General features: G+C 38.5%; 2 protein-coding genes across 3 annotated transcripts; both read right to left on the minus strand.

Moving 5' to 3' along the window:
* Window positions 1-1,223: 1,223 nt before the first annotated feature.
* Window positions 1,224-5,083, minus strand: LOC127649159 (gastrula zinc finger protein XlCGF8.2DB-like). The gene is made up of 2 exons (XM_052134129.1): window positions 4,257-5,083; window positions 1,224-2,871 (listed from the first exon to the last, which is right to left on the minus strand). The coding sequence occupies exons 1-2, from the start codon at window positions 4,339-4,341 to the stop codon at window positions 1,937-1,939; spliced, it is 1,020 nt and encodes a 339-aa protein (XP_051990089.1). The 5' UTR covers window positions 4,342-5,083; the 3' UTR covers window positions 1,224-1,936.
* A 4,412-nt stretch (window positions 5,084-9,495) lies between these two features.
* On the minus strand, window positions 9,496-25,082 carry LOC127649155 (arf-GAP domain and FG repeat-containing protein 1-like). 2 transcript variants are annotated; one of them, XM_052134124.1, is made up of 12 exons: window positions 24,780-25,082; window positions 16,590-16,683; window positions 16,386-16,501; window positions 16,098-16,242; window positions 15,814-15,970; window positions 15,320-15,436; window positions 14,972-15,113; window positions 12,172-12,251; window positions 11,986-12,081; window positions 11,732-11,884; window positions 11,377-11,465; window positions 9,496-10,342 (listed from the first exon to the last, which is right to left on the minus strand). In XM_052134124.1, exons 1-12 carry the CDS (start codon window positions 24,944-24,946, stop codon window positions 10,283-10,285), a joined length of 1,416 nt encoding a protein of 471 aa, XP_051990084.1. In that variant the 5' UTR covers window positions 24,947-25,082; the 3' UTR covers window positions 9,496-10,282. The 2 variants fall into 2 exon arrangements, with proteins under 2 accessions (XP_051990084.1, XP_051990085.1); XM_052134125.1 differs by lacking the exon at window positions 15,320-15,436.
* Between the last annotated feature and the right edge of the window lie 2,532 nt (window positions 25,083-27,614).

The raw sequence follows: 27,614 nt of genomic DNA on the forward strand, positions 1-27,614 counted from the left end.
AAAACATCCAGTATGCGGTAGTCCTGTGGGCAAAAATGCCTTGTTGATGCTAGAGGTCAGAGGAGAATGGGCCGACTGATTCAAGCTGATAGAAGAGCAACTTTGCCTGAAATAACCACTCGTTACAACCGAGGTATGCAGCAAAGCATTTGTGAAGCCACAACACGCACAACCTTGAGGCGGATGGGCTACAACAGCAGATGACCCCACCGGGTACCACTCATCTCCACTACAAATAGGAAAAAGAGGCTACAATTTGCAAGAGCTCACCAAAATTGGACAGTTGAAGACTGGAAAAATGTTGCCTGGTCTGATGAGTCTCGATTTCTGTTGAGACATTCAGATGGTAGAGTCAGAATTTGGCGTAAACAGAATGAGAACATGGATCCATCATGCCTTGTTACCACTGTGCAGGCTGGTGGTGGTGTAATGGTGTGGGGGATGTTTTCTTGGCACACTTTAGGCCCCTTAGTGCCAATTGGGCATCTTTATATATATATATATATATATATATATATAACTATATATACACTCACAAATGCTTTGCTGCATACCTCGGTTGTAACGAGTGGTTATTTCAGGCAAAGTTGCTCTTCTATCAGCTTGAATCAGTCGGCCCATTCTCCTCTGACCTCTAGCATCAACAAGGCATTTTCGCCCACAGGACTGCCGCATACTGGATGTTTTTCCTTTTCACACCATTCTTTGTAAACCCTAGAAATGGTTGTGCGTGAAAATCCCAGTAACTGAGCAGATTGTGAAATACTCAGACCGGCCCGTCTGGCACCAACAACCATGCCACGCTCAAAATTGCTTAAATCACCTTTTTTTCACATTGTGACATTCAGTTTGGAGTTCAGGAGATTGTCTTGACCAGGACCACACCTCTAAATGCATTGAAGCAACTGCCATGTGATTGGTTGATTAGATAATTGCATTAATGAGAAATTGAACATGTGTTCCTAATAATCCTTTAGGTGAGTGTATATATATATATATATATATATATATATACACACTCACCTATATCTCATATATATATATATATATATAATTTTTTTGACTAAAGAAGTCTTTTTGAAACAACAGATAAAACAACTGTAAAACCGCTTGATTTAAGGAATGTAGATTTGATACGTTATATTCAAATAATATGAATATAATTAATTAAACTTGTTTTTTTAAACACTCTTGCACTTTATTTACATTCTTTATGCAAGAACATTGTACACTCTTTGCTATTAATGGCATTAGCAAATTGTAAAGCAAACACAGTATGTGATAACTAGTGAAGGACGCACATAGACCTCAAAATTTGACACACACACAACCACACCTCAATAATGGTGACAATCAACAAATATAATGAAGTAAAAAGATGAGCTCTAAACATCAACACACAAACTAACCATAAACTAGACATAACACTAACCATAAAAATATATTCATACCGCAATGCATGCTGTGATCTGGCAAATCAGCAAAACATTAAATAGTCTGTTTAGACAAATTTGTTAAACTAGTTGGGACAACATTTATGGTGATATTGTTTGTCCAACATGCGTTTATTTTCAAATTAATTTAACATTTCTCAGTATCGAAGATTTTGGGACAAATGACGCGAAGTTAACTGACACAGATTTTAGCAGATTCAACATATGTTTTTGAGTTGATTTGGCAAATACGCTTGTTAATTCAACGTGTTGATGTGCATGCCTCAAGAGGTATAATTTGTCAACATTCTGAAAATTTTTAACAGCACACTATATAGTAAAAATGGACTCATTTAAGCAAAGAAAAGTGGGTGGGGTCAATGAGCATTAACAGGTTTATGTATACAAACTGACTCAATGAAAATTACTTAAAACAAGTTCAGATTAATTGATAGAACTAAAACAATTCCAGTTGAATGAAAGACATACCTAATTTATTTGGGTTAAAACAACATCAGGGATAACAGTGTGTGAATTTTTAAGTGCCTCTGTAGATCTTCTTCTTGTGTGAAACTCTTTCCACACTGAGTGCAGGTGGAAGGCTTCTCTTCAGTGTGAATTTGTTGGTGCCTCACAAGATTTCGTTTTATTACAAAACTCTTTCCACACTGAGTGCATGTGAAAGGCTTCTCTCCAGTGTGACTCATCATGTGATTCTTTAGGTTTCCTTTATATAAAAAACTCTTTCCACACTGAAGACACGTGTGAGGCTTCTCTCCGAAGTGATGTCGTAGGTGAGTCTTAAGGTTTTTTTCTTGTGTAAATCTCTTTCCACAATGATTGCATATGAAAGGCTTTTCTCCACTGTGAATTAACATGTGACTCTTAAGGTATTCTTTATGTAAGAAACTCTTTCTACACTGAAGACATGTGAAAGGCTTCTCTCCAGTGTGAATTTGTTGGTGCCTCTCAAGATTTCGTTTGATTGCAAAACTCTTCCCACACTCAGTGCATGTGAAAGGCTTCTCTCCGGTGTGAAGCATCATGTGATTCTTTAGGTTTCCTTTATGTAAAAAACTCTTTTCACACTGAAGACATGCGAAACGCTTCACTCCAAAGTGAAGTCTTTGGTGACTCTTAAGGTTTCCTTCTTGTGTGAAACTCTTTCCACACTGAGTGCATGTGAAAGGCTTTTCTCCAGTGTGAATTCTCAGGTGCCTCACAAGATCTCGTTTATGAGCAAAAGTCTTTCCACATTGAGGGCATATGAAAAAAAATCTGTCTTTTGTTCTTCTAGTTTTTTTCCGTGAGAAATTTTCTTCAGTCTGTGAGCAACTAGAAGAATTTTCACCAATTATGAAATGATCAGATTTATCATACTGATGTTTCTCCTTCACATCATTCAGTTCTTGACTTTCCACTTTCACTTCCAACACATCTAAAATGAACATAGAAAATTGTGACAAACATAAAACAAGAAATTCAACTGAACCTCAGTTTAATCTCAGTAAGCAGCAAAGGCCAAGTGTCTATTTTAATGTAATCTCTGATTAGTGTTGGGGAAGCTACTTTGAAACTTTAATTTGACAAGCTACTCATAATTTAAAGTAGCTAAGCTACAGTCAAGGTACCCTTTTGATAAAGTAATTAGCTACACTACAAGTTACTATCAAAAAGTAACTAGCTACATTGAAGCTACTTATGAGCAATATCTTTTACAATGCTACTATCAAACCAATTGCAAAATTTGCACTAATAAAATTTATAAATTAATACATGTATTAATTAAATGCATTTAATGTATTTAAATAAATTAATTGTATTTAATACATAGTAACATTGTTACACTTAATAATGGCCATAAAATATATAAATAAAATACAACCACATAAAATAAAAACAGTCCTCTTGCTGAGCCCAGGTGTAGTCTACCTCCCTAAAGATCACATTTTTATGATTAACTGTGCTTGATGTGAATAAAGCTGCAGGGATTTCTCCCCTTACATGTCTTTTTTGCCATTGACACCCAAGTGCCAGCTTTACATCTCACATACACAGGTTGTGCTACAAATATATGACGGGTTGTAAAATTTCTATCATGGTCTATTTGTATCGGTTATCCTAATTTATATATCTCTGACACGTATTATATTTGATGTTGTGTCAGTATTGTCAAAATTCTCAGTTAAACATGACTGACTAGTAAGTGATAAACAGGTGTTATATTTCATCATTTGCAGAGCTGTGGAACCTACTTTGACAAGTGTACTTAAGTTAATAATGTTTCTGGTTGACAGCGACAGAGCACATCTGAACGATCTCATTTTCTCACACACACACACACACACACACACACACACACACACACAGACACACAGACACACAGCTCTAATAAGCTGCCAATATGGTGATCTGCCGTTTTAAAACAAGAAAAATGTTGCCTGATTCTGAGCAGGAGACAGAATATGCTGCATATTCATCATACATTTTGCCGGTGGAAATTTGGCTTCTACGCAATAAAGGTTATTAGTTATTACCGGACCACAACATGATAGCATTTGGTCGCGCTACACCGTTAATTACTGGAAAAAGTAGTTCACTACTGGAAAAGCTACACTGTTTTAAAAGCAGCTGAGCTACAGTCAAATTACTGAAAAATGTAGTTAAGTTAGTAGCGTTGCTACTTGTAGTTAGCTACTCCCCAACACTGTCTCTGATATAGTAAATATTATTATCCAACTACAGCTGATCTAGAGAACGGTTTGAAACGTTGTTCTTTTAATGTTCCTCAACAGTCATTATGAATCAAGAATGGACACCAACCTCTTTGTTCCTCTGTATCTTCATGTTTTATTATCCGTGGCTCTGGATAACTCGAGTCCTCTTTCTCCTCTTTAATAGACATCATTTTTGCAACAGTAAGTCAAATAGACTTCAGTTGTTAATCTTGAAGTTGTTGCTCTTTATACACCACCGTATTCCTCTTTCTTCAAGTGTAGGATGATGGAAATATTTCCAGCATTTATAAGTCAATTGCAGTGGGAGGGGCTTCACTGAAGGTGTTAATTGTTATTGCTATGTGTGACTGGTGAAGTTTTATGCTTATTTTTAAAATGTGCTACTTATTTGCTTTTTTTGTTTATCATAAGCAACAAATAGCTATTTTTACATTTAACCTGTAATTTCACTGAATTGAGTTTAAATAATGGTTTTCATTTGGTTTAAATTTACAATATCAATATATATATATTAGTTTTTTAAATATTAAAATATATTTAGCTTTCCTCACAATGTGTTACTTTGCAAAGCAAAAGAGCAATCTTATATTTGGAATGGATTTCCAATAATCCCTCAAGGCCTGATTTGTCTTGACCTTTTTTATTTTTGCTAGATTGCAAATACTGAACTAAACAAAATACGCTAATACATCTACATGCATAAGGAACATGTAGCACCTAAATAAGACATAATTTGCAGACAGAGTACTCTGGCAAAATAACACTTTTAAAATACAAATGTTGGTACTCTACTGAATTAAATTGTGCTTCATGTCAAAATGATCAAATTTATATTACTTACAGACGAATAATATCTCAGGCAAGGCGTAAAAAACTATATTTCATAGGCAGCTTTATGCTCTGTATACTACCTGCTGCTGAACTAAACAAAATGATGGCAGCACAACTGCTCAAGAAAATTATTTCAAAATAAAAGTCCTCAATAGAAAGCGCAGTACAGCTGTCAAAAGTGGTTATTGGTGGATCAGTTATTTAATTTAAATGGCTTTCTTTTCACTTATGAGTTTTTTACTCATTAAAATATCACTGTAACACCAGGGAACTTTGCTAATTTTTTTGGTGCAAATATATATCCTGGAGTTTTTATGCAGCGGAAAAGAACTAGTAACCAAGGGTCCCTGTTAAATACAATAAATTCATATGTAGGTAAAATCTGTTTTTCCGTTCACTCACCAGATAGGTCTATAAGAGCTTTGTTCCAAAAAGATGTTGTAACAGTCATGCACTATGTGTTCTGACACATCATGGAGAGCTTTCAATTTTTCTGCAATTTGTGCTACAGTAGCTCTTCTGTGGGATCGGACCAGACAGGCTATACTGGAATAGTTTTACAGATAATATTATCTGGAAAAAGGTTTGGCCTGTACCAAATAAGTATCTTATTACAAATAAATTGAAGAAAGTATTAATTATACTCATGCACTGATCTACCCAGTGAAAAGATAATATTTAAGCTGTACCCTTTGGGATAACTTCTCTGAAACAGTCGTTCATTTGTTTTGGCAGTGCCCATTTGTAAGGCCTTGTATGTGATTTTAGTGTATATTGATGATCGGTTTGTCTTATTGTGGAAACATTGTTTGGTCTCCTGGAGAATCATAAAAACAAATATAGTCATGTTTATAAATAACCCTTTTTGGGGGGAATTTCACATTCACAAATGTTAAGTTTCCTGCAAAAAAAATAAAAATAAAACTGCCTTATATTTTTTTTAAAGGAAATGGAGTATTATATTGAGCCGTTTGCATGCACATGCTGATTACTCTCTAAAATCGGACAAGGCAGGAAATCTCAGTTTACATGACATTTGAAAAAATCGCTTTAGATGTCAAACCATGAAGATGCATGCTCTCAACACGTGCGCACATTGGATGAGCTGGTAAGAACTCCAGAATCAGTGTAATGGGCAAACATTATGGTGTTAAAATGTTTTCTAATTAACATACAAATGGAAAGAGATTAGCAAATAAAAAAATGGTTCACAAATAAATTGAATGAGATCCACAAATAAATGTAAGGATTTTCACAAAAATAAAAGTGAATTCACAAATAAAATATGAGATTTGCCAATTAAAAAAATATTTACAAATATGTTTCAACTCAGAAACATAAATCTGACCAGCATTCATTTGTGGATCGCTTGTGAATTCTGAAACATTTACAGCAGGAGAGCTGTGGGCAATCCACAAATAGATGGACTCCACCCAACTTCTACTCAAGCCAATCAGATAGCGGCCTATTTACTCAGACCAATCATAGCGTGTTCTATCTTCAACCAATCACCCTTCGTTTTACTATCATTGTGGGACACAGAGTCACAGCGCTCTCATTATCATGTGTTCTGGTCAGTGTGTTTTTCTCAGTGGTCTCTTGACTACTCTTTGCTTACCAGTACATTTTATTAAAATATGACGAGCCAAGGTGCCTGTTAGTTAATGTATGATGTAAAGGCAACACATTTTATGGATAGACTTGTCCATTGCTTTCCACTTCAAGTGCCTAACATTTAGTAACCACCAGGTGTATGGTATCACAATTATTGCATTACTGTCAGCAAGAGTACATAATACTTATTTAAACAGACTTTGAGAACAATTCTCCCCATCAACACTGATCTTGGTTATTTTACATGTGACAAATGAAGCAGCAATACATTGAAAAGTATGCCGAAAATTACATAGTGTGACCTCACACATATTTAGGCATCACATTGTGATAAAAGTAGAATGAAAATTACCAAATTATACACTATGCTTGAATTACATTATTTTATGCTTTTTCATGTAATGCAAAAAGGGGAAACATCTGGCAGAACAGTACCTGATTTAACAGAAAATTCTTTGTTACTTCTAAAGCTCGATAAATGCTTTAATTATGGAAAGTTTTGAATTAACATGAGTTAATGAACAACAATGAACTATAATTTTATAGCATTCATTAATCTTTGTTTATGTATATTTCAACATACAGGTCTAGTAACACATTTTTAAAATCAAAATTTTTATATGTTATCATTAGTTAATCCACTATGAACTACCATGAACTAACAATGAACAACTGCATTTTTATTTAAGGGATAGTTCACACAAAAATGAAAATTCTCAATTTACAAACCCATATGCCATCCCAGGTGTGTATGACTTACTTTCTTCTGCTGAACACAAAAGAGTTTTAGAAGATTATCTCAGCTCTGTTGGTCCTCACAATTTAAATGAACAGTGATTAAAATTCTCATAAATGAGGCATATAAGTAATCCAAAAGACTCCAATGGTTAAATCCATGTCTTCAGAAGTGATAGGATAGGTGTGGGTGAGAAACAGATCAATATGAAAGTAATTTTTTACTATAAATTCTCCTCCCTGCCCAGTAGGTTGCGATATGCACAAAGAATGTGAATCACATGAAAGTAGAGATTTGTGGTTAAAAAAAAAAAAATGACTTAAATATTGATCTGTCTCTACCGAAGATTAAACCACCAAAATCTTATGGATTACTTTTAGGCTGCCTTTATTTGAATTTTGGAGCTTACAATTTCTGGCCACATTCACTTGCATTGTATGGACCTACAGAGCTAAAATATTCTTCTAAATCTCTGTGTTTAGCAGAAAGAAAAGTCATACACATCTGGGATGGCATGAGGTTGAGTAAATGATGAATTACATTTATGGGTGAACTATCCCTTTAACTAACTATGATGAATAAATGCTGTAAAAGAATATATTGTTCATTGTTAGTTCATGATACCTAATGCATCAACTAATGTTGACAAATAGAACCTTATTGTAAAGTGTTACCACGTTAATGGCTGTACATACAAGTTTTAGAAGGGCTACCAGTAATCGATAAGCACTAAAGACAAAAGTTAGGTGTCATTCAGTTATTGGTTCTTAAATCGGTTCATTTGCAGCATGTTTATATATGTGCTCCAATAGGTACAATACATTTGTTTTGATTTTATAGTCTCACAGATGTTTTCTCTCCTTTTATGTTCCTACTTCAAAACATTAAGTTACAATACATACATACACTGATCAGCCACAACATTAAACCCACGGACAGGTGAAGCGAATAACATTTATTGTCTCGTTACAATGGCACCTGTCAAGGGGTGGGATATATTAGGCAGCAAGTTCTCGAATTCCATGTGTTGGAAGCAGGAAAAATGGGCAAGTGTAAAAATCCGACTTTGACAAGGGCCAAATTGTGATGGCTAGACAACATGTTCAGAGCATCTCCAAAACAGTAGATTTTTGTAGGGTGTTCCTGATATGCAGTGGTTAGTACCTACCAAATGCAGTCCAAGGAAGGACAACAGATGAACCGGCGACAGGGTCATTGATGCGCGTGGGGAGCGAAGGCTAGCCCATCTGGTCCAATCGCACAGAAGAGCAACTGTAGTACAAATTGCTGAAAAACTTAATGCTGGTCATGACAGAAAGGTTTAAGAACACACAGGGTATCGAAACTTGCTGCATAGAAACAGACCGGTCAGAGAGCCCATGCTGACCCTTCCACCGCCGAAAGCACCTACATGTGCACATGAGCATCAGAACTGGACCATGGAGCAATGGAAAAATGTGGCCTGATCTGATTAATCACGTTTTCTTTTAGATCACGTGGACGACCGGGTGTGTGCGTCATTTACCTGGGGAAGAGATGGCAGCAGGATGCACCGTGGGAAGACGGCAGGCTGGAGGAGGCAGTGTGATGCTCTGGGCAATATTCTGCTGGGAAACTTTGTGTCTTGGTATTCATGTGGATGTTACTTTGACATGTACCAACTACCTAACGATTGTTGCAGACCACATACACCCCTTCATGGCAATGGTATTCTCTGATGAGAGTGGCCTCTTTCAGCAGAATAATGCACCCTGCCACACTGCAAAAATTGTTTGAGGAACATGACAAAGAGTTCAAGGTGTTGAATTGGCCTCCAATCTGATTGAGCATCGATGGGATGTGCTGGACCAACAAGTCCAATCCATGGAGGCCCCACCTCACAACTTACAGGTCTTTTGGAAGCACGAGGGGGGCCAACATGACATTAAGCAATGTTCTAATGTTGTGGCTGATTGGTGTATAATGTTAGGTGGGAAATATTACCATTCTGATAACTAAACTGGATACCGGTAGTTTATATTATTTGTCAACCAGTTGTTTATATGGGCCAAAAATCATCCTTAAAATTGATAGACAACTAAAAACCCTTGCACGACTCACTCGATTATGTGAAAAACACAAACAAACACATGTAACAGTAGTTAAAAATCATTTAATATTTTATACATATATTTATATATGTACACATTAACTATACCTGTAATGGTACCTTTGATGTTGTCAATAATCCATTGATGGACAAAACTGCAGGTCAGACCTGCCATTTTCCAAGGTGCGCCTATAGAACCCGAAGGCAGATTATAGAAAAGCGCTCTCTACCACTTACATCAACTCTTTTGTGCTGTAGACACCTGCTTTATCTACATACCTGTTTGTGCGGAGATCATCTGCCCTTACAATTGGTGTCAGGTTTAAATCCAAACCATGTTTTCCTTACTTCCTTGTGGCGATTAGTGGTGTATATTCCTTACAATGTGTTTTCACCCTTACAGAACAAAACATTTCTGCTAGAGCAGGTGCTAAGTACAACCTTGGTTGTTTGGACAGCTAATCACAGCATCCCTAGACACGATTTTGTTCTACGGTTCTGTCACAGTTCTCTTTGTGAATAACATGTTTTTTTAAAAGAATTACAAATGCTGATATGCACGATGAACTTACTTTCTAGGCATAAAACATTACTTATTGAGTCAAAGGCATAAATGAGAATGGACAATCATGGAGTTTTGCTTCAGTTCCAACAATATTTGTCCAGATGGGTGGGGAAGCCCAGCATCTGCAGACCCATAGCTCTTTCTCTAGAAATGTCGAAGACTCAGTGCAGTGAATACAAAATCTGAACACTTTCAGATTCTTAAAGACAATGTTTTAGAGCATTGGTGATGCGGAATGTGTGCATGACGCTGCCAAGATGTGGTGTAAAAAGCGCTCTAGAGAAAGGGGTTGGTAGAGGAACCTCCTGTGGGGTACGGTCCGGCTGGGCCTCCACCCTGAAATGAAGACAAATTTATAAGGCAAATCAGCACAGGTTATTAATTATTAATGGTTCATGCATAATTCTTGCCACCCAGCAACTTCTCCAATTAAGGACATATTAGAAGTACTGTTACCAACCATTACAAGGCAATTCAGTTAAATTAAAAGTAATTTAATTAGAGTTGAGAATGCAAAAAGACAACTGGAATGTGACATTCATTATTGTTCCATTTGGCTAATGTTTGCAAAATTAAACCAAAACAAAGTAATTCACTTAAGTATCCTTTTTTTTTTGTTGTGAAAATAATTATTCTATTAACCTCTTTTTTTTTTTTTTTGGCAATTTTGGGCTGCCGCCTGCAATTACTCACATTCAAATTTAAAAGCTCACAAATTTACACACTGTGGCCTAACCTTTTTTATTTATTTATTTTAGAACCCCCATTCACTAGTTCATGCACCACCCCATTGTTTTGTCTAATATCTTGGCCTCTGACTAGAAGTGGACTAGAAGCTCAATCTAGGTGTCATTAGACAGCTGAGATCCCATTTGCTGTGATCACCAACAGTGGATACAATTTTTCTGATGATATGTTTTGCATTCTTTTCCTGATGGACCAGTTATTTTGTTCTGGACACCTAAATTCCTAATTGATGTTCCGATTCGAAGCATTCAAACGATACCACATATGCCTGACTTATGTATTCAGCGACTTGAAAATTTTAAGCGTAAACTTTTTTCACAACATAGCACCATCTATTGGACCTGCCGGCGGGTCCGCAGAGTTGAAAAGTTTAATATGCAAAAATAACTCAAAACAAGACAACATTGTTGTGATTGTCTAAGCATCCAGACACAGCAACATTTGGCTCATCCAATGGCTTAAGTTTGGGGCTGGACTATCTGTAATTGCATTTGGTGATGCTAGTGGCACACAAATTACACACTTCAAAAGCAACTTAAGTTTAAGGATGGACAAAGCAATGGATACATAACTTTAATATAATTCATAATTGGTATTTAGTTTCAAGCCAATGGATTGTTTACCATGAATGGGTTGCTAGAGATCCCAGGCCCTGTGACTGCCTGACCATAGGCGCCCATAGGTTTGGCCTGTCCATAGGCAGGAAAACCACCTGAAAAGAGCCATAAAAGAAACAAGGCCATAGAGCTGGTGTTTTATATTAACAGGCATTGAATTTTGATCACATTTCCAAAAAACACTGAACCTGCTTCTCCAACACATACAACACCAAAAGTCACATCAAAGCATAAAGCACAAGTGTTGATAAACACACTCAAAGCCTTTCACATGACTTAAAATTATGCATAAAAGAAAGGCACAAGACACTGGGGTTTGTTCCACCGTACACTCACAAATACACAATGAAGTCTCACATACCATTGGGCTGTTGGTGGTAGGCTGCAGGTGGGGGAAAGGGACCTTGGCCAGGGAATTGCTGCTGGAAAGTCCCACTAAAACTGGTTGGCAGGCAGTAACTTGTTGTATTCCCAAAGCCAGCTGGCATGCTCATGGAACCAGTGCCAAATGAGGCTGGTGTAAATAAAAGGGAGACCAGAGTAGGAGTAGCATCTGCTCATTCCTTAAATGGACCGACACATAGGGAGCATGCTGATCTTACGGCTAGATTTTACCTGTGGCTGAAGCTCTTCCATTGGTTTGGAAAGGATTTGTTGACATTGGCTCCTGAACCATCCCAGCAGCTACAAATGGGTTTGTGGAAGGAGCAGCTGGACAGTTAAAAAATGTGTTGAGTCAATTTTATGTAAAAACTATGAAAACAACTAAATTAAACACACTTAAAGTGCTGTGACTTTCACCTGCAAAACCCTGTTGCATGTTTGGTAGTCCTGGCTGAGTTGGATGTTGAGCAGATCCTGGCACAGCTCCAAACACATTTCTGCATTCCCAAGTAATGCATGCACACAGATAAAGATTAAAAGCTAAAAAGCCATTTCAGTCTGGCACAGGGAGCTTGGTATATTTGATATCAATCTAGATTGGGATTCTGAACATTTACATTATAAGAAACATGGGTCACCAATTGATACCAGGGCTGAGAATCGCTATTTTTTTTTTAAAACGAATTAAAAAATATTCTGCTGGGAAACTTTGTGTCCTGGCATTCATGTGGATAAAAAATATAAAAAATATTTTAATATGTTAATTAGACACATTTTCAAATCTTTGATACAAGAATATGCCATAAAATCAGTGGACAGGCCATAATGAAAAGTTGGGCAAAATCTTTAACCTTAATAACAGAATCAAATGAGCAGATTTAATTCATATCAAGCTTTAAATGGCAAGACAAGCTTAAGTGTACATTGCCAATGCATTATTAGACACTATACATACAGATACAAACCAAACTCCTCAACTCTGGGGCATTTTTGGGTCACCGCCTGCAATTTCTAACATTCAAATTTATCACTAGTTCATGCAACACCCCCATTGTTTCATCTAATATCTTGGCCTCTGAGTGGACTAGAAGCTCAATCTAGGTGTCATTAGACAGCAGAGATACCCTTTGCAGTGATTTTTTTTATATCACCAACAGTGGATACAATTTTTCTGATGATTTGTTTAGCATGCTTTTCCTGCTGGACCACTTATTTTGTTCTGGACACCTAAATTCATAATTGATGTTCTAATTCTAAACATTTAAATGATACCACATATGCCTGACTTATGTATTCAGAGACTTGAACATTTTAAGCGTAAACGTTTTAATTGCACAGTTTTCTGTGAATAATCGCGATTAGTCAAAACACATCATACATTAAAATATAATCATAAAAATACGTTGTCCAAAGAACTTACAAGAAATTTGTTAGTCATTTATTTTAATTAGTGGACTTATAGAATCAAATGAGCATATTGAATTCATATCAAGCTGCAAGATGGCACCGTGGATGGCAAATTCTTTTTTTGTTTTTGTTTGTTTGTCTCGTGTTTAGTCATTTGTTTTCCCAATCAGTTTTACTAGAGACGAACTGCTGAAGTTTCAACGCATTGCGGAGTTATCAGGGAAAACGAAAGGCGGTGGGACATGATTTTACATTAATGAAAGTTGGTGAACAGAAGTAACAACATTAAAGAAGATGTGCTGTCCTAATTTGGAAGCACTCTTTGTCAACTGTAAGCCTTTCTACTCGCCATGGGAGCTTTCCTAGTTTATTCTGGTGAGTGTGTACATCCCGCCACAAGCTTGCATGAATGCAGCGCTGCAACAGTTGGCTGATCAGACCACAGACATGGAGCAACAATACCCAGACTCACGTATTATTCTCAGCGATTTTAACAAAGCCAAACTCACCCGTGGATTGATTAGGATTATATATAAATTCACATCATATAAAGTGAAGTTAACTAATGCAGAAGATGTAAAATAATCATCTTAAGACAAATGTTTTGTTATTACAAGAATGACTGGACTTACAGGAGAATAAAGTGATCTCGTAGCACTTCGCATTCTCAATGCATTTTAGAAGCAAAACGCACGACCAGTAAAAGCAAACCAAACTCAGAACACTCCTGAGATAGATGGTGTTTACGTGGGCTGTTAACTATTTGCAATCCGCTGTGAGACCCCTGAAATTACAGAGTCTTGTGTGCCTTAAACCATGGGTATGCAGACTATATGTACAATACATTTATTTAATTAAATTGCAGCCTTTTGTGGGTAAACTGAACATATTACACTTGTTAACTTTCTGCCCAACTGATTAGAATCCATGTGATTTCACATATTAATTGCAATGTTATTATGAAGTAAATTCAGGGTCTCAGCTTAAATCCACTGATGTCTTTTGTGTTAGAAGTGAATTCCTAGTTGTTGATCTCCCCATGGTATAGCCACATTTTATGTCTATTCATCCCATCTGTCATTTGAGGCACTGAAGCAGAACATGCGGGTATATGTTCTTGGACACGTCACATCAAAACAAGATGTGGCGCAGTACAGGTGTGGTCACAAAATGCCACACACACCAATTTAAAATTAGAAATATTTCAATTTTTCCAAGAAAAAAAATCAAGCATTTTCAAGGAACATATTTAAAATGTAAACTATTTGAAATATTCCAAACTTTCAATACTTCCAAGAACAAACCCTGCACAGGAAGTGAGGACAAATATTAGTTAAGTTTTAGGAAGTAAAATTTTTTTTTTTTTTAATTATAATTTTTTTTGAACACGTTAAACAGTCAACTTAAATTAATTTGCACAAGTTAATGTGTTACATTTCCCAGCCCTAGTTGATACATTTCAAGTTTGTTTGTCACAGTGGTGTGCTGATCAAATGATAAAAACTGATTTATAAGGTATTTGGCAATACCGTTGTTATGGATCTTTGGAGGTACGCATGTAGCTGAAACATTGTCAGAACTTCAAATGGTGGATATCCGTTTATGTCCAAGTTTACTTTTTTGCTAGTCAATTAGGATAATGTGTAACTGGCTGCCTTGTCAACTTCTAAATAATCTATCTTGAAAGGCTGATTTGAGCCATACATTTACTTTTTTATCAATATGCTGTTATTGTTTATTCTCATTCTGGAGTACTCCACAGCCTGACAGCAAATATCTGTACTGTATATAGAATAAAGTGATTACTCACCCTTGTGGACCTCCACCTGAGACCGAAGAACTGAGAGCACTGTCAAGCTCAGCCAGGGCGGCGTAACGGTCTTCCCTTGATAAACCGCTCTGAGGTGGGACAGGAGCCATACCGGGTAGTGGAGGAACTGACATGCCTCCTCCTGAATCCCCAAACAAATATAATTATTCCTGACTTATTTCATTAACAAAAGCATAACCTTTCTAAATTGATCGGTAACAGTAATAACAATGTCTGTTTTATATAAACACACATGACATAAATAAAATACACGCTGACAGGAAATGGAAACATGAGGGTGACGGAACAAACACACAATGGATGGCCTCATGGGGCAGGATATGGTACCTGTAGGGGGTTGCTGAATGGAAGGCTTTGAGGGGGGTGATGTGCCAAAATGTGAAGGTACACTGGTGTTTCCAAAGGAATCAAAGTTGGCAAAGTCTGTAGTGGAATTATTTTGTGCTAAAGATAGCATAGGGTGAACAAAGTTTGATGAGGAAAATTTAAGTCTGAAATCATGGTGCTGAAATAAAATAAGGTGAACAAACTCAATAGTGAGAGTTAAAGGCTGACTGACAGTGATCATGCACACATATCTCTAAAGCCAGTGTTTTCAACCAGGGGGTCCACATACAGGATTGTCTTTAAATATATTAAAATATATTTATAAATGTAGCACTTTAATGATATTTTAAGCATTATAGAATGTGATAAAGTATCTTTTTTTTATATATTGAGATGGCCGAGAGTCTGGATGAGGGGTTGCTGGGTCTGTTTTAGAGTATTAGTTTTAGCATTTATTCTAAGGTTTTTCAGAACTAAGTGCTTTGCCAAATTACCTGATGGCCTGTTAAAATGTGCAAAATTAGCAAAGTTTGAGGAGCTGGCAGTTTGAGTTGTAGGGGCAGCAAAAATATCTCCACCCAAATCAGACAAGAGGTCAAACTTCTTCTCCTGGCCTACAGGCTGGGCTTGAATACGACTTGTCACTGGGGACTTAAGAGAAAAAACAGAATAAGGAATCAAGAGAAACACAAATGGCACAACCTGGTATTAGTGAGAAGAACTAACCGTTTTCAGATACCAAATGAAAGTAAAACATAGATATGGTTGTAGAATTTACCCGATTAGATGGAGTCTTGGTGAGATGAAGGGTTTTGATGGGTGCGGGAAGAACCTCTGGGGTGCTACTGGTACTGCTAGCAGATGAACCAGATATTGAGGCCTGAACTGAGGCAATCACCTTGGCCTGCTCTGGGGGAACATACCTGAAAATGACAGTGATGCAATAAAAACACTACAGAAATAACAATTGTCTGCTGAAATTCTGATCTCAAAAATCACTCAAAGCAAAACAGCATGCAACACAGAAACACACTTCAGAAAAAGAACACTACAATCTCTTCCTTACCATCTTTTCTTCTCATATTTCTCCTGTAGAAACTCTTTGACTTTCTGGGGTTCACGGAAGTCTGGTATCACAGAAGTCTTATCATCATACAACCCAAGCCAGATGTGTTTGCAGACCTGAATGCACAAAAAAAAGACACTTTAAGAGAGAGAGAGAGACCTCAACATGTTCATATGTTGTGGTGAGCCCCTATTAAAGTAGTACCTCATTGCTGTGTTTTTGTAAGAACTCTATTTCCTGTTGGGTGAAAGTTGTCATTGAGATGGACTTCACTCTGTGTGGAGGGTTGAGTCCTCGTCTGAAACACAAATGACAGCATATGTTACATTGTCTCTGAAAGATGAGGCAGTTTAATCATAACAAAGTAAACACGGAATGGTCACGTTTACAATGTCAATATATATATTAAACCGACAACATGTGTGTGTGTGTGATCATGTAAATGCATTAAATGGCTTTCCTTTATCGATGTAATGTCATAAATGGCGTAAGAATAAACCAATTGACACAAGTAGATTTTTGCCCTTTACCCCGATGTCACGATACCTTGCATGTAAACAACTTTACCAGCATTCTTACTGACTGATCCAATGTTCCCAAGTGTGCATGCATGTCTCTTCACATTTTTTGTTGCTTTGTCAGATTTTTTTTTTTAAAAGCTGATTTTTAGGAGCTATCAGCTTATTGGTGTGCATGTAAATGGGCTCAAAAGCTTTTTTTTGTTCCGTTTTATTTCATAATTTAATGGAGCATGTGAGTCCAGTATTCCCGATATTTACAGAAAAGAGCAGAGCGGGATCGTTCACGTTGCTCTATCATTTTTGACCCAGGAAAAACCCTTCAAAAACATCTCGGTAACATAACGGGATGACTTCCAAACAAGTCAAGAAAAGTTAAAAGTAAGAGGAGCTTCTTATTAAAACTGGTGCTACATCTGTGGTGTAGGTTTACAAAAGCCGACACAGAGCAGAAAAATGTAATCTGCAAACAGTTGCACAATGATAATCACTCGTAATGCAAGCAATTTGTTTTATCTCCTCAAATGAAGCATGGAAAAGCATATCATGAAAGACAAAAGTTGCACTCCACATTAATTCGGTAATATTTTTTCTCAACAAGTGTTATATATATATATTTTTTTTTATATAATTTTTTTCTGCAAGAATGGTTTATTATTGTTGGATTATTTTTTTTTACTTATGCATTATTTTCTTTGTTGCATTGGGAAGACCTTCTTGAGGAAAGCTTATAATAATAATAATAATAATAATAGTGGTCAACAACATAGACTGAAATTGGGAAAAATTTGAAATTTAGCAATATAGTAATTGGTAAGAATGATCGAAAACCAAGTTGAATATTTTTTGTTTTTAATTTTTTACTTGGATTATTGTCAAGTTCCAAATAGACAAAATTATATAAATATACATTGTATTTTTAAGTATGTAATTACTGACTGAATTATCCAAAAATAGTCAGTACAATATGGTTATTGTATATATTATTTTATATATATATATATATATATTTTTTATTGATTTACCAACAAAATTTACTAAATCATGAGATATACTAATATACACATATGCACACTGGCGGCCAAAAGTTTGGAATAATGTACAGATTTTGGGTTTCGGAGGAAATTGGTACTTTAATTCACCAAAGTGGCATTTAACTGATTACAAAGTGTAGTCAGGACATTGCTGATGTAAAAAAAAGCACCATCACTATTTGAAAAAAGTCATTTTTGATCAAATCTAGAGAGTCCCCATTTCCAGCAGCCATCACACCAACACCTTATCCTTGAGTAATTATGATAAATTGCTAATTTGGTACAAGAAAATCACTTGCCATTATATCAAACACAGTTGAAAGCTATTTGGTTCTTTAAATGGAGCTTAACTTTGTCTTTGTGTTTGTTTTTGAGTTGCCACAGTATCCAAGGTGAAAACCTGGCCAGCAGGAGCCATCTCTGCTCTTCAGGACTGTTTTGAGTGTACTGACTGGCACATGTTCAGGGAGGCTGCAACATATGGCGATTCTACCAACTTGGAGGAATACACAGCATCAGTGACCAGCTACATCAGCAAGTGCATTGATGATGTCACTTTCTCCAAGACCATCACCACACGCTCCAACCAGAAGCCGTGGATGACTGCGGAGGTGCGCACGCTGCTGAGGTCCGAGACTCTGCCTTCAGAGCAGGCGATAAGGCAGCCCTAAGAACAGCTAGGGCCAAACTGTCACGGGCAATCAGAGAGGCAAAGCGCCGCACGCCCAGAGAATCCACAGTCACTTCCAGGACAGCGGTGACACGCGGCGCATGTGGCAGGGCATCCAGGCCATCACCAACTACAGGACAACATCAGTTGCCTGTGACAAAGATGCCTCCCTTCCAGATGCGCTGAGCGACTTCTACGCTCGGTTTGAAGTGCAGAACGGCGTGATGGCGAGGAAGTCCACCCCTCCTCCCAGCGACCAGGTGCTCTGTCTTACCACGGCAGATGTGAGGAAAACTCACGTAGAGTCAACCCACGGAAGGCTGCTGGACCAGACAACATTCCTGGCAGAGTGCTCAGAGGATGTGCAGACCAGCTAGCAGATGTTCTTACCGACATCTTCAACATCTCTCTGAGCAGCGCCGTTGTTCCAACGTGCTTCAAGGCCACCACCATCATCCCCATGCCAAAGAAGTCTTCAGTGTCCTGCCTCAGCGACTACCGTCCCGTCGCACTCACACCCATCATCATGAAGTGCTTCGAGAGGCTCATCATGAGGCAGATTAAGACCCAGCTGCCCCCCTCACTAGACCCACTGCAGTTTGCGTGTCGTTCAAACCGTTCAGCGGACGATGCCATCACCACAACCCTCCATCTGGCCCTCACCCACCTAGACAATAAGGACTCATACGTTCGAATGCTGTTCATAGATTTCAGCTCAGCATTCAACACAATCATTCCCCAGCACCTGATTGGAAAGCTGAACCTGCTGGGCCTGGACACCTCCCTCTGCAACTGGATCCTGGACTTCCTGACTGGGAGACCTCAGTCAGTCCGGATCGGGAACAGCATCTCCACCACCACCACACTGAGCACTGGGGCCCCCAGGGCTGTGTGCTCAGTCCACTGCTGTTCACTCTGCTGACTCACGACTGTGCAGCAATGCACAGCTCGAATCACATCATCAAGTTCGCCGATGACCACGACCGTGGTGGGTCTCATCAGCAAGAACAACGAGTCAGCATACAGAGAGGAGGTGCAGCGGCTGACGAACTGGTGTAGAGCCAACAACCTGTCCCTGAATGTCGACAAAACAAAAGAGATGGTTGTTGACTTTAGGAGAGCACAAGGTGAACACACTCCGCTGAACATCGGCGGCTCCTCTGTGGAGATCGTCAAGAGCACCAAATTTCTTGGTGTTCACCTGGCGGAGAACCTCACCTGGTCCCTCAACACCAGCTCTATCACCAAGAAAGCCCAGCAGCGTCTCTACTTTCTTCGAAGGCTGAGGAAAGCACATCTCCCAACCCCCATCCTCACTACATTCTATAGAGGGACTATTGAGAGCATCCTGAGCAGCTGCATCACTGCCTGGTTTGGGACTTGCACCGTTTCGGACCGCAAAGCCCTGCAGAGGATAGTGAGGACAGCTGAGAAGATCATTGGGGTCTCTCTTCCCTCCATCAAAGACATTTACAAAAAACACTGTATCCATAAAGCAACCAGCATTGTGGGCGACCCCACACCCCTCACACAAACTCTTTACCCTCCTCCCGTCTGGCAAGAGGTACCGAAGCATTCGGGCCCTCACGGCCAGACTGTGTAACTAACTTCTTCCCCAAGCCATCAGACTTCTCAATACTCAGAGACTGGTTTGACACACACACGTGTCCTGAGTTGCACTTTAATAACTGTCACTTTATAACTGTCTGCTACCTCAATAACTGCTATGTGCATAGAACATTATCTCATAGTATGTTATGTTTACATTTTAGAAACTGTCATCTTTTTGCACTACTGAGTACTGGTCGAGCTGCACTGTCTATTGTCCTGTTCATTGTCAGTAATTTGTTGTACTGTCCTGTACTTTTTGCACATGTTTGCACGTGCACTTTATATAGGTATATATAGGTAGTTTATATAGGTATTTTATTTCGTTGTGTAGTCTCATGTGGTCCTATGTTGATCCTTTGTTGTTTTTATGTAGCACCATGGTCCTGGAGGAACGTTGTCTCGTTTTGCTGTGTACTGTACTAACTGTATATGGTTGAAACGACAATAAAAACCACTTGACAATAGACTGGCATGTCTTAAGGTCAATATTAGGTCAAAAATGGCAAAAAAAAAAGAAAACTGCTTTCTCTAGAAACTCATCAGTCAATCATTGTTTTGAGGAATGAAGGCTAAACAAAGCTTGACATTGCCAAAAAACTGAAGATTTCATACAAAGGTGTACAGCCGTGGCCAAAAGTATTGGAAGTGACAAATTTTGTGTTTCGCAAAGCTTTCTGCTTCAGTTGTTGTGATGTTGTTTCACATTCTTTCTAGATTATTGTGCTGAGTGATCAGATTCATTTTAAATAATTGCAAAAAGCTTCATTGACCAAAACAATTTACTTCATCACAAAAACCCAAATTTCACTGTTTTTTGGACCTGGTACAAAATGACCAGCTAACATCATTTCACTAATCAAATCAGCAGCCCCTGGGAAAGTGTGAACGAGTACTAGTCAGGTGAAATCACTCTTATCAATCTGATTGGATTACAAGAGCAGACTTGTTTGCTATAAAAGGAGGGAAGAAGGGCTTCCAATAATTGTGTTCTTGTTAGCAAAGGTTACCTCTAAATAAAGACGTGCAGCCATCATCGCTTTGCATCAAAATGTCCTCACATGCAAGGAAATTGCTGCAAAGAATATTGCACCTGAAAGGACCATTTACCGAATCATCAAGAACTTCAATGAGAGAGGTTCAACTGCAGTGAAGGCGGCTTCAGGACGTCCGAGTGTCCACCATGTGCCAGGACTGTCTCCTCCCGAGGAGTCAGCTATGGAATCGTTTCACCACCAATGCAGAGCTTGCTCAATATTGGCAGGAGGTTGGTGTGAGTGCATCTGCACACACAGTGAGGCGAAGACTTTTGGACAATGGACCAATGTCAAGAAGGGCAAAGAAGCCACTTCTCTCCATGAAAAACATCATGGACAGACTGAAATTCTGCAGGAATTACAAGGATTGGCAGTAGAAGACTGGTGCAAAGTTATTTTCTCTAATGAAGCCCCCTTCCGACTGTTTGGGACATCTGGAAAATCGATAGTCCGGAGAAAAAAAGGTGAATGCTACCATTAGTCCTGTGTCGTGCCAACAGTGAAGCATCCTGAGACCATCCATGTGTGGGGTTGCTTTTCATCCAAGGGAGTGGGCTCTCTCAAAAACACTGCCATTAATAAAGAATGGAATCAAAACGTCCTGCAAGATCAACTTATTCCAACGATCCAGGAGCAATTTGGTGATGATCTGTGCATTTTCCAGCATTATGGAGCACCATGTCACTAGGTAAGAGTGATAATGAAGTGGCTCGGAGATCATTACATTGAAATTTTGGATCCATGGCCAGGCAACTCCCCGGATCATAATCCCATTGAGAACCTGTGGTCAATCCAAAAAAGGCAAGTGGACAAGCAGAAGCCCACATATTGTGATCAAATCCGAGCACTAATGAGTCAAGAATGGATCGCCATCAGTCAGGATTTGGGCCAGAAGCTGATATCAAGCATGCCAGAGCGAATTGCAGAGGTTATGAAGAACAAGGGTCAACACTGTAAATATTGACTCTTTGCATATATTGCATGTTTTTGCCAATAAAACCATTTCAAACTTATGAAATGCTTATTGTTGTTTTCCAGTATACCATAGAAACATGTTAAAAAATTATCTACAAATACTGAAGTAGCAAACATTGCAAAACACAAAATTTATGTCACTGCCAATACTTTTGGCCACGGCTTTACATTATAGTCTTCAAAGACAAAGGACAACTGGTTCTAACAAGAGACAGACAGAAAGAGATGTGGAAGGCCAGATGTACAACTAAACAAGAGGATAAGTACATCAGAGTATCTAGTTTGAGAAAAAGACACCTCACATGTCCTCTCATGCTGACAGCTTCATTGAATTCTACCCACTCAACACCAGTTTCATGTACAACAGTGAAGAGAAGACTGAGGGGTGCAGGAATTATGGGAAGAATTGCAAAGAAAGAAAAATCACTTTTGAAAATGTATCGAGTTCGATACATTTTATGCACCGACTGAATTGCCACTAAACAATCGAGTATCGAAAAATGTCTTGTAGTTCTGAACCAAATTTAGATACCCAAGGGGTTAATCTTGTCAACGTCAGTGATAAGCACGTAGCATGCTAGATAAAAGTGCAGGAGATTGGCTGCGTTTAGGCATCAAGGAAAAACACTAGTTTATGCCGGTAATGCCCAGAGACGCGGCTCACACGTGAGGCTGTAGTGTGCATGCATCCCAACCCCCATAGATGTAAAAGATGTGGAAAAGATCAAAAGTGTGAATACATTTCACCAGGCTCGATGCCAGCAGCGCGCGATGCAATATTTGCGACAAGATAATTGCTGCCAAGACCGGCAACCCGACAAATCTGATGAAGCACTTGACAGTGCACGGAATAAACTTAAGAGCAGAAAGTTGCTCCGTCTTCGACTGCAAGAAGACCGAGCCGGTGCAGTCATCCTCCCAGCGTCCTCCTGCCACAGAACTTCCTTGAACATGCCCACCACACCAGTCCTCCAAAACTACTGATGAATGCAGCGGCACAATGACTGGAAGTCCCGACAGGTAATGTTTAAAATAATGTTTCTGTGCGCGGTGACATAGTCCTATAAACTGGGACCTAAATAACGTTAGATATTGTTTGGATGTATGGCTATAGATAGCTAAATCAAAGGTTGACAGTAACTGATCAAGTTTAACTCACATTAAACTAGTATCTTGTTAAACCGTACTTATCCGTAGGGTTGGCTGAATTAACAGTTTAGCTTTCTTGTTTAATGTATAATTGTTTTAACATTAATGTTATAGCATCTGCACCTGCCGACCCTGGCATGAGGAGTCTGTAAAAAAGTAAAACTAAATAATAAAACCAACGTTTCTTTTAGGTAATGTGTAATGTTTGTAATCTTGTTAAAATGGGTTTCATAAAATTGGTATAGAAAAATATATAATTTAGAAAACGGTATCAAAGTCAAGGTATCGGTATCGAAATTTTTTGAACAATACCCAGCCCTACTTTTGAAACAGAAAAGCAAAAAGAAAAAGTTAGTGTGCAAGGAAACACAGACATTGAACAACAGATAATTGGAAAAGAGTGTTATGGATCTTAACCCCAATGAGCTTTTATGGGATCAACTAAACTGTAAGGTGTGTGAGTAGTGCCCGACAAGACCACCACGTCTATGGCAAGTGCTACAGGAAGTGTGGGGTGAAATGTCACTTGAGTATCTGGACAAACTGACAGCTAGAATGTCAAGGATCTGCAAAGCTGTCATTGCTGCATGTGGAGGATTTTTTGATGAGAACTCATTAAAGTAGTTTAAGAAGTTAGAAATTTGTAATTGTACATTTTTCACATTATTAATGTCCTGACTATACATTGTGAATAATAGTACCAATTTCTTTCCTTAAGAGCAAAATCCATACATTAGTACACACTTTTGGCCACCAGTGTGTGTGTGTGTGTGTGTGTATATATATCGTGATATAAGGTTTTTGTTATATCCTCCACCCCTAGTTTAGGTTATTATTGGGTTTCTGGTTTCACAATAAACTGCATCTGGTCTCTTGTAGTCTCCATGTCTGTGCCCATTACAGTGCGGAAAAATCCACTATCAGTCGACCTCTATAGTGAGAAGTGCTATACAAATAGAAATATTATATTATATTCTGCAGAGACAAGAGAGGTATATTATACCTGCCTGTTCTGTTCTACCAGCCTTGAAGTTTGCATAAACTAGTATGCATAAGCAGTTGTAATGTTTGAACATGGGTGCGCCACAGTTTGAACTTTTATGAACACATACTTAAAACAGCCCTCAACTAGTTATAAAGGATAACGAAAACATTGCAAACCGGCACCAATCCCACACTGATAGATTTAAATGGTTGCATGAGGTTCGGCTGTTCCGACTCTGAATCTTGTGATATTTTTGTGGAAGCTGATGTTGATGTTAGAGGCAGCTGGGACAGATTCTGCAGATGATCTCTCAGATGGGAGGGGTTATTAAGCGTCTGTCCGTACAGATTCTCGCTACATGGGGAAAAACAACAACTTAATCTACCATCTGTGCGAGGGCCCGTGTTTATACACTTACAGTATTCCGGAACAGGTGGTACACACAAACGAACCCACTGTCATGTTGGCGTAAGTCGGGCCGCGCTGGTCGCAATCAAAGCATTTCCTATTGGGAGGGAGGCTGGTCATCTCCCGAAGCATCTTCAGATGTATCTCCTCCTGTTTTCTCTTGGCACTCGCAGCCATCTCTAAATAATAAAGCAGTCGACTCTAGGGAGGTAGAGCTGTTAGTTGTCGGTTAATCTAGTGCATAAACACGCCCGGCAGCACTGGAAAACCACTCCACATAGGACTGCCAGGAATAGCCATAAACGTCCTGTTCCTCGCTGCACTGAATTTGGGGAGCTGTAGTCTGTAAATGAGCATACTGCCACCTACCACACCGGAGATCCATGCTTTTACTGAGAAGTTAGGTAATATGGTCAAGCATCTGTTTTATAAAAGTATTATTTTACTGTTTTAGCCTTGAACCAGACCAAGTCTTTACATATGAAACTATGAAAACCCATTATAGGCTAAATATACAAATTGTTATGTTTAAAGCTATGATAATCAAAACAAAGCATATAGTAAACAGCCCATTTCAATGTTCAGGCAAATTACAACTGTGCCACAGTTGTGTTGGCATAATTTTCACCACAGCGGGCAGAACGGCCTCCCCACTTGTAGCCTACACCTCAACTGAACTTCGGCTGTCATAAAAATATGCGCACTTCCGGCACACGCATTAATGGTATTTTTAACTTTTTTCCCCCTCCACTTTTCTCGCAATTTCGAATGCCCAAATCCCAATGTGCTCCAAGTCCTCGTGGTGGCATAGTGACTCGCTTCAATCCGGTTGGCAGAGGACGAATCTCAGTTACCTCCACATCTGAGACGTCAATCCGCACATTTTATCACACGTCTCGTTGAGTGCGTTACCGCAGAGACCTAGTGCGGAGGCTTCACGCTATTCTCTGCGGCATCTACACACAACTCTCCACGCGCCCCACCAAGAGTGAGAACCACATTATAGTGACCACAAAGAGGTTGCCCCATGTGACTCTACCCTCCATAGCAACTGGGCAAATTTGGTTGATTAGGAGACCTGGCTGGAGTCACTCAGCACACCCTGGATTCGAACTCGCTACTCCAGGGGTGGCAGTCAGTGTCAATACTCGCTGAGCTACCCAGGCCCCCAAAAGTAGTATTTTTGACTGAATTGACTGAAAAGGAGTGATTACTAGCCAAGTCATTGCTTTCCTGTTCTTGATAGATAAAAATGATCAAACTGATGGCTCACTCAAGCAATCAATAGGTCAGAATACAGCAAACCTAAGCAAATGGCGCTTAAGAAACATAATTCATAATGCTTTGAATTCTAAACAAATCAATTGTTTTGAACTAATGCTTTGAAACATGTATCACACTTGTAGAGATGGGCGGATCAAAATATCGATACTTATGTGGCATCAAGAATATCGATCCTCACATAAATATATAGTTTCTGAAGTTTTTTTTTTAACAAGTTATCTTATTATTTAGATTACATGAATATGAATGCATCTCATAAGCTTCGAAATGGAAACATTATTATATGAGCGAATAGTTGCATGACAATAGTTCAAAAAATGAACTATTTTTTGTTCCGCTCATCTAAAAATGCTAAAATACACCAGCAGTCAGACATAGCTCACCCTTTCAGTCATAGCGCTTGTTCAAAGAGGGAACAGTGCTTTCCTGAGGTAATGACAGAAAAACAGCATCTGGAGTTATTCACACCAAGTAATGACAAGCCTAGACATGGCATGTATTATAATGGGATTGTTTGACAATTTTTACAGGTTTATTTAAATTCAGAGTGGTTAAAAACTGATTATTATAATCCTCTTTAATAAATAATACCCTTATGAAATCTTGCCATGGTTTTGCTACAGCATTACTGTAGTATTCATATTGTATTTGGTTTTAGTAATAGTAACCATATAATGATATCTATGGTTAATTTTAAGGTTTTATATGTGGCTTATACAAACTAATTTTTATAGGGTAAACAAAGCAGCATAATAATTTTCTGTTCAGGCCTATATAAACCTAAACCTATATAAACATAATATATATATATATATATATATATATATATATATATATACACACACAGGTCCTTCTCAAAAAATTAGCATATTGTGATAAAGTTCATTATTTTCCATAATGTAATGATAAAAATTAAACTTTCATATATTTTAGATTCATTGCACACCGACTGAAATATTTCAGGTCTTTTATTGTTTTAATACTGATGATTTTGGCATACAGCTCATGAAAACCCAAAATTCCAATCTCAAAAAATTAGCATATCATGAAAAGGGTCTCTAAACGAGCTATTAACCTAATCATCTGAATCAACTAATTAACTCTAAACACCTGCAAAAGATTCCTGAGGCTTTTAAAAACTCCCAGCCTGTTTCATTACTCAAAACCGCAATCATGGGTAAGACTGCCTACCTGACTGCTGTCCAGAAGGCCATCATTGACACCCTCAAGCAAGAGGGTAAGACACAGAAAGAAATTTCTGAACAAATAGGCTGTTCCCAGAGTGCTGTATCAAGGCACCTCAGTGGGAAGTCTGTGGGAAGGAAAAAGTGTGGCAAAAAACGCTGCACAACGAGAAGAGGTGACCGGACCCTGAGGAAGATTGTGGAGAAGGACCGATTCCAGACCTTGGGGGACCTGCGGAAGCAGTGGACTGAGTCTGGAGTAGAAACATCCAGAGCCACTGTGCACAGGCACCAGAAACAGCAGCAGAAGCGCCTGACCTGGGCTACAGAGAAGCAGCACTGGACTGTTGCTCAGTGGTCCAAAGTACTTTTTTCGG

This window comes from Xyrauchen texanus, chromosome 9 (assembly GCF_025860055.1).
Source record: "Xyrauchen texanus isolate HMW12.3.18 chromosome 9, RBS_HiC_50CHRs, whole genome shotgun sequence".
Classification (NCBI taxonomy): Eukaryota; Metazoa; Chordata; class Actinopteri; order Cypriniformes; family Catostomidae; genus Xyrauchen; species Xyrauchen texanus.

What these genes read in the sequence shown, in the direction of transcription:
- LOC127649159 (XM_052134129.1), bottom strand. Translation starts at nt 4,341, where the DNA reads ATGATGTCTATTAAAGAGGAGAAAGAGGACTCGAGTTATCCAGAGCCA. An exon ending in AGATACAGAGGAACAAAGAG is followed by an intron (nt 2,872 to 4,256) that starts GTTGGTGTCCAT and finishes TGTTCATTTTAG; the next exon opens with ATGTGTTGGAAGTGAAAGTG.
- LOC127649155 (XM_052134124.1), bottom strand. Translation starts at nt 24,946, where the DNA reads ATGGCTGCGAGTGCCAAGAGAAAACAGGAGGAGATACATCTGAAGATG. An exon ending in CCAAGACTCCATCTAATCGG is followed by an intron (nt 15,971 to 16,097) that starts GTAAATTCTACA and finishes TTTTCTCTTAAG; the next exon opens with TCCCCAGTGACAAGTCGTAT. An exon ending in TCAGGTGGAGGTCCACAAGG is followed by an intron (nt 12,252 to 14,971) that starts GTGAGTAATCAC and finishes TTGGGAATGCAG; the next exon opens with AAATGTGTTTGGAGCTGTGC.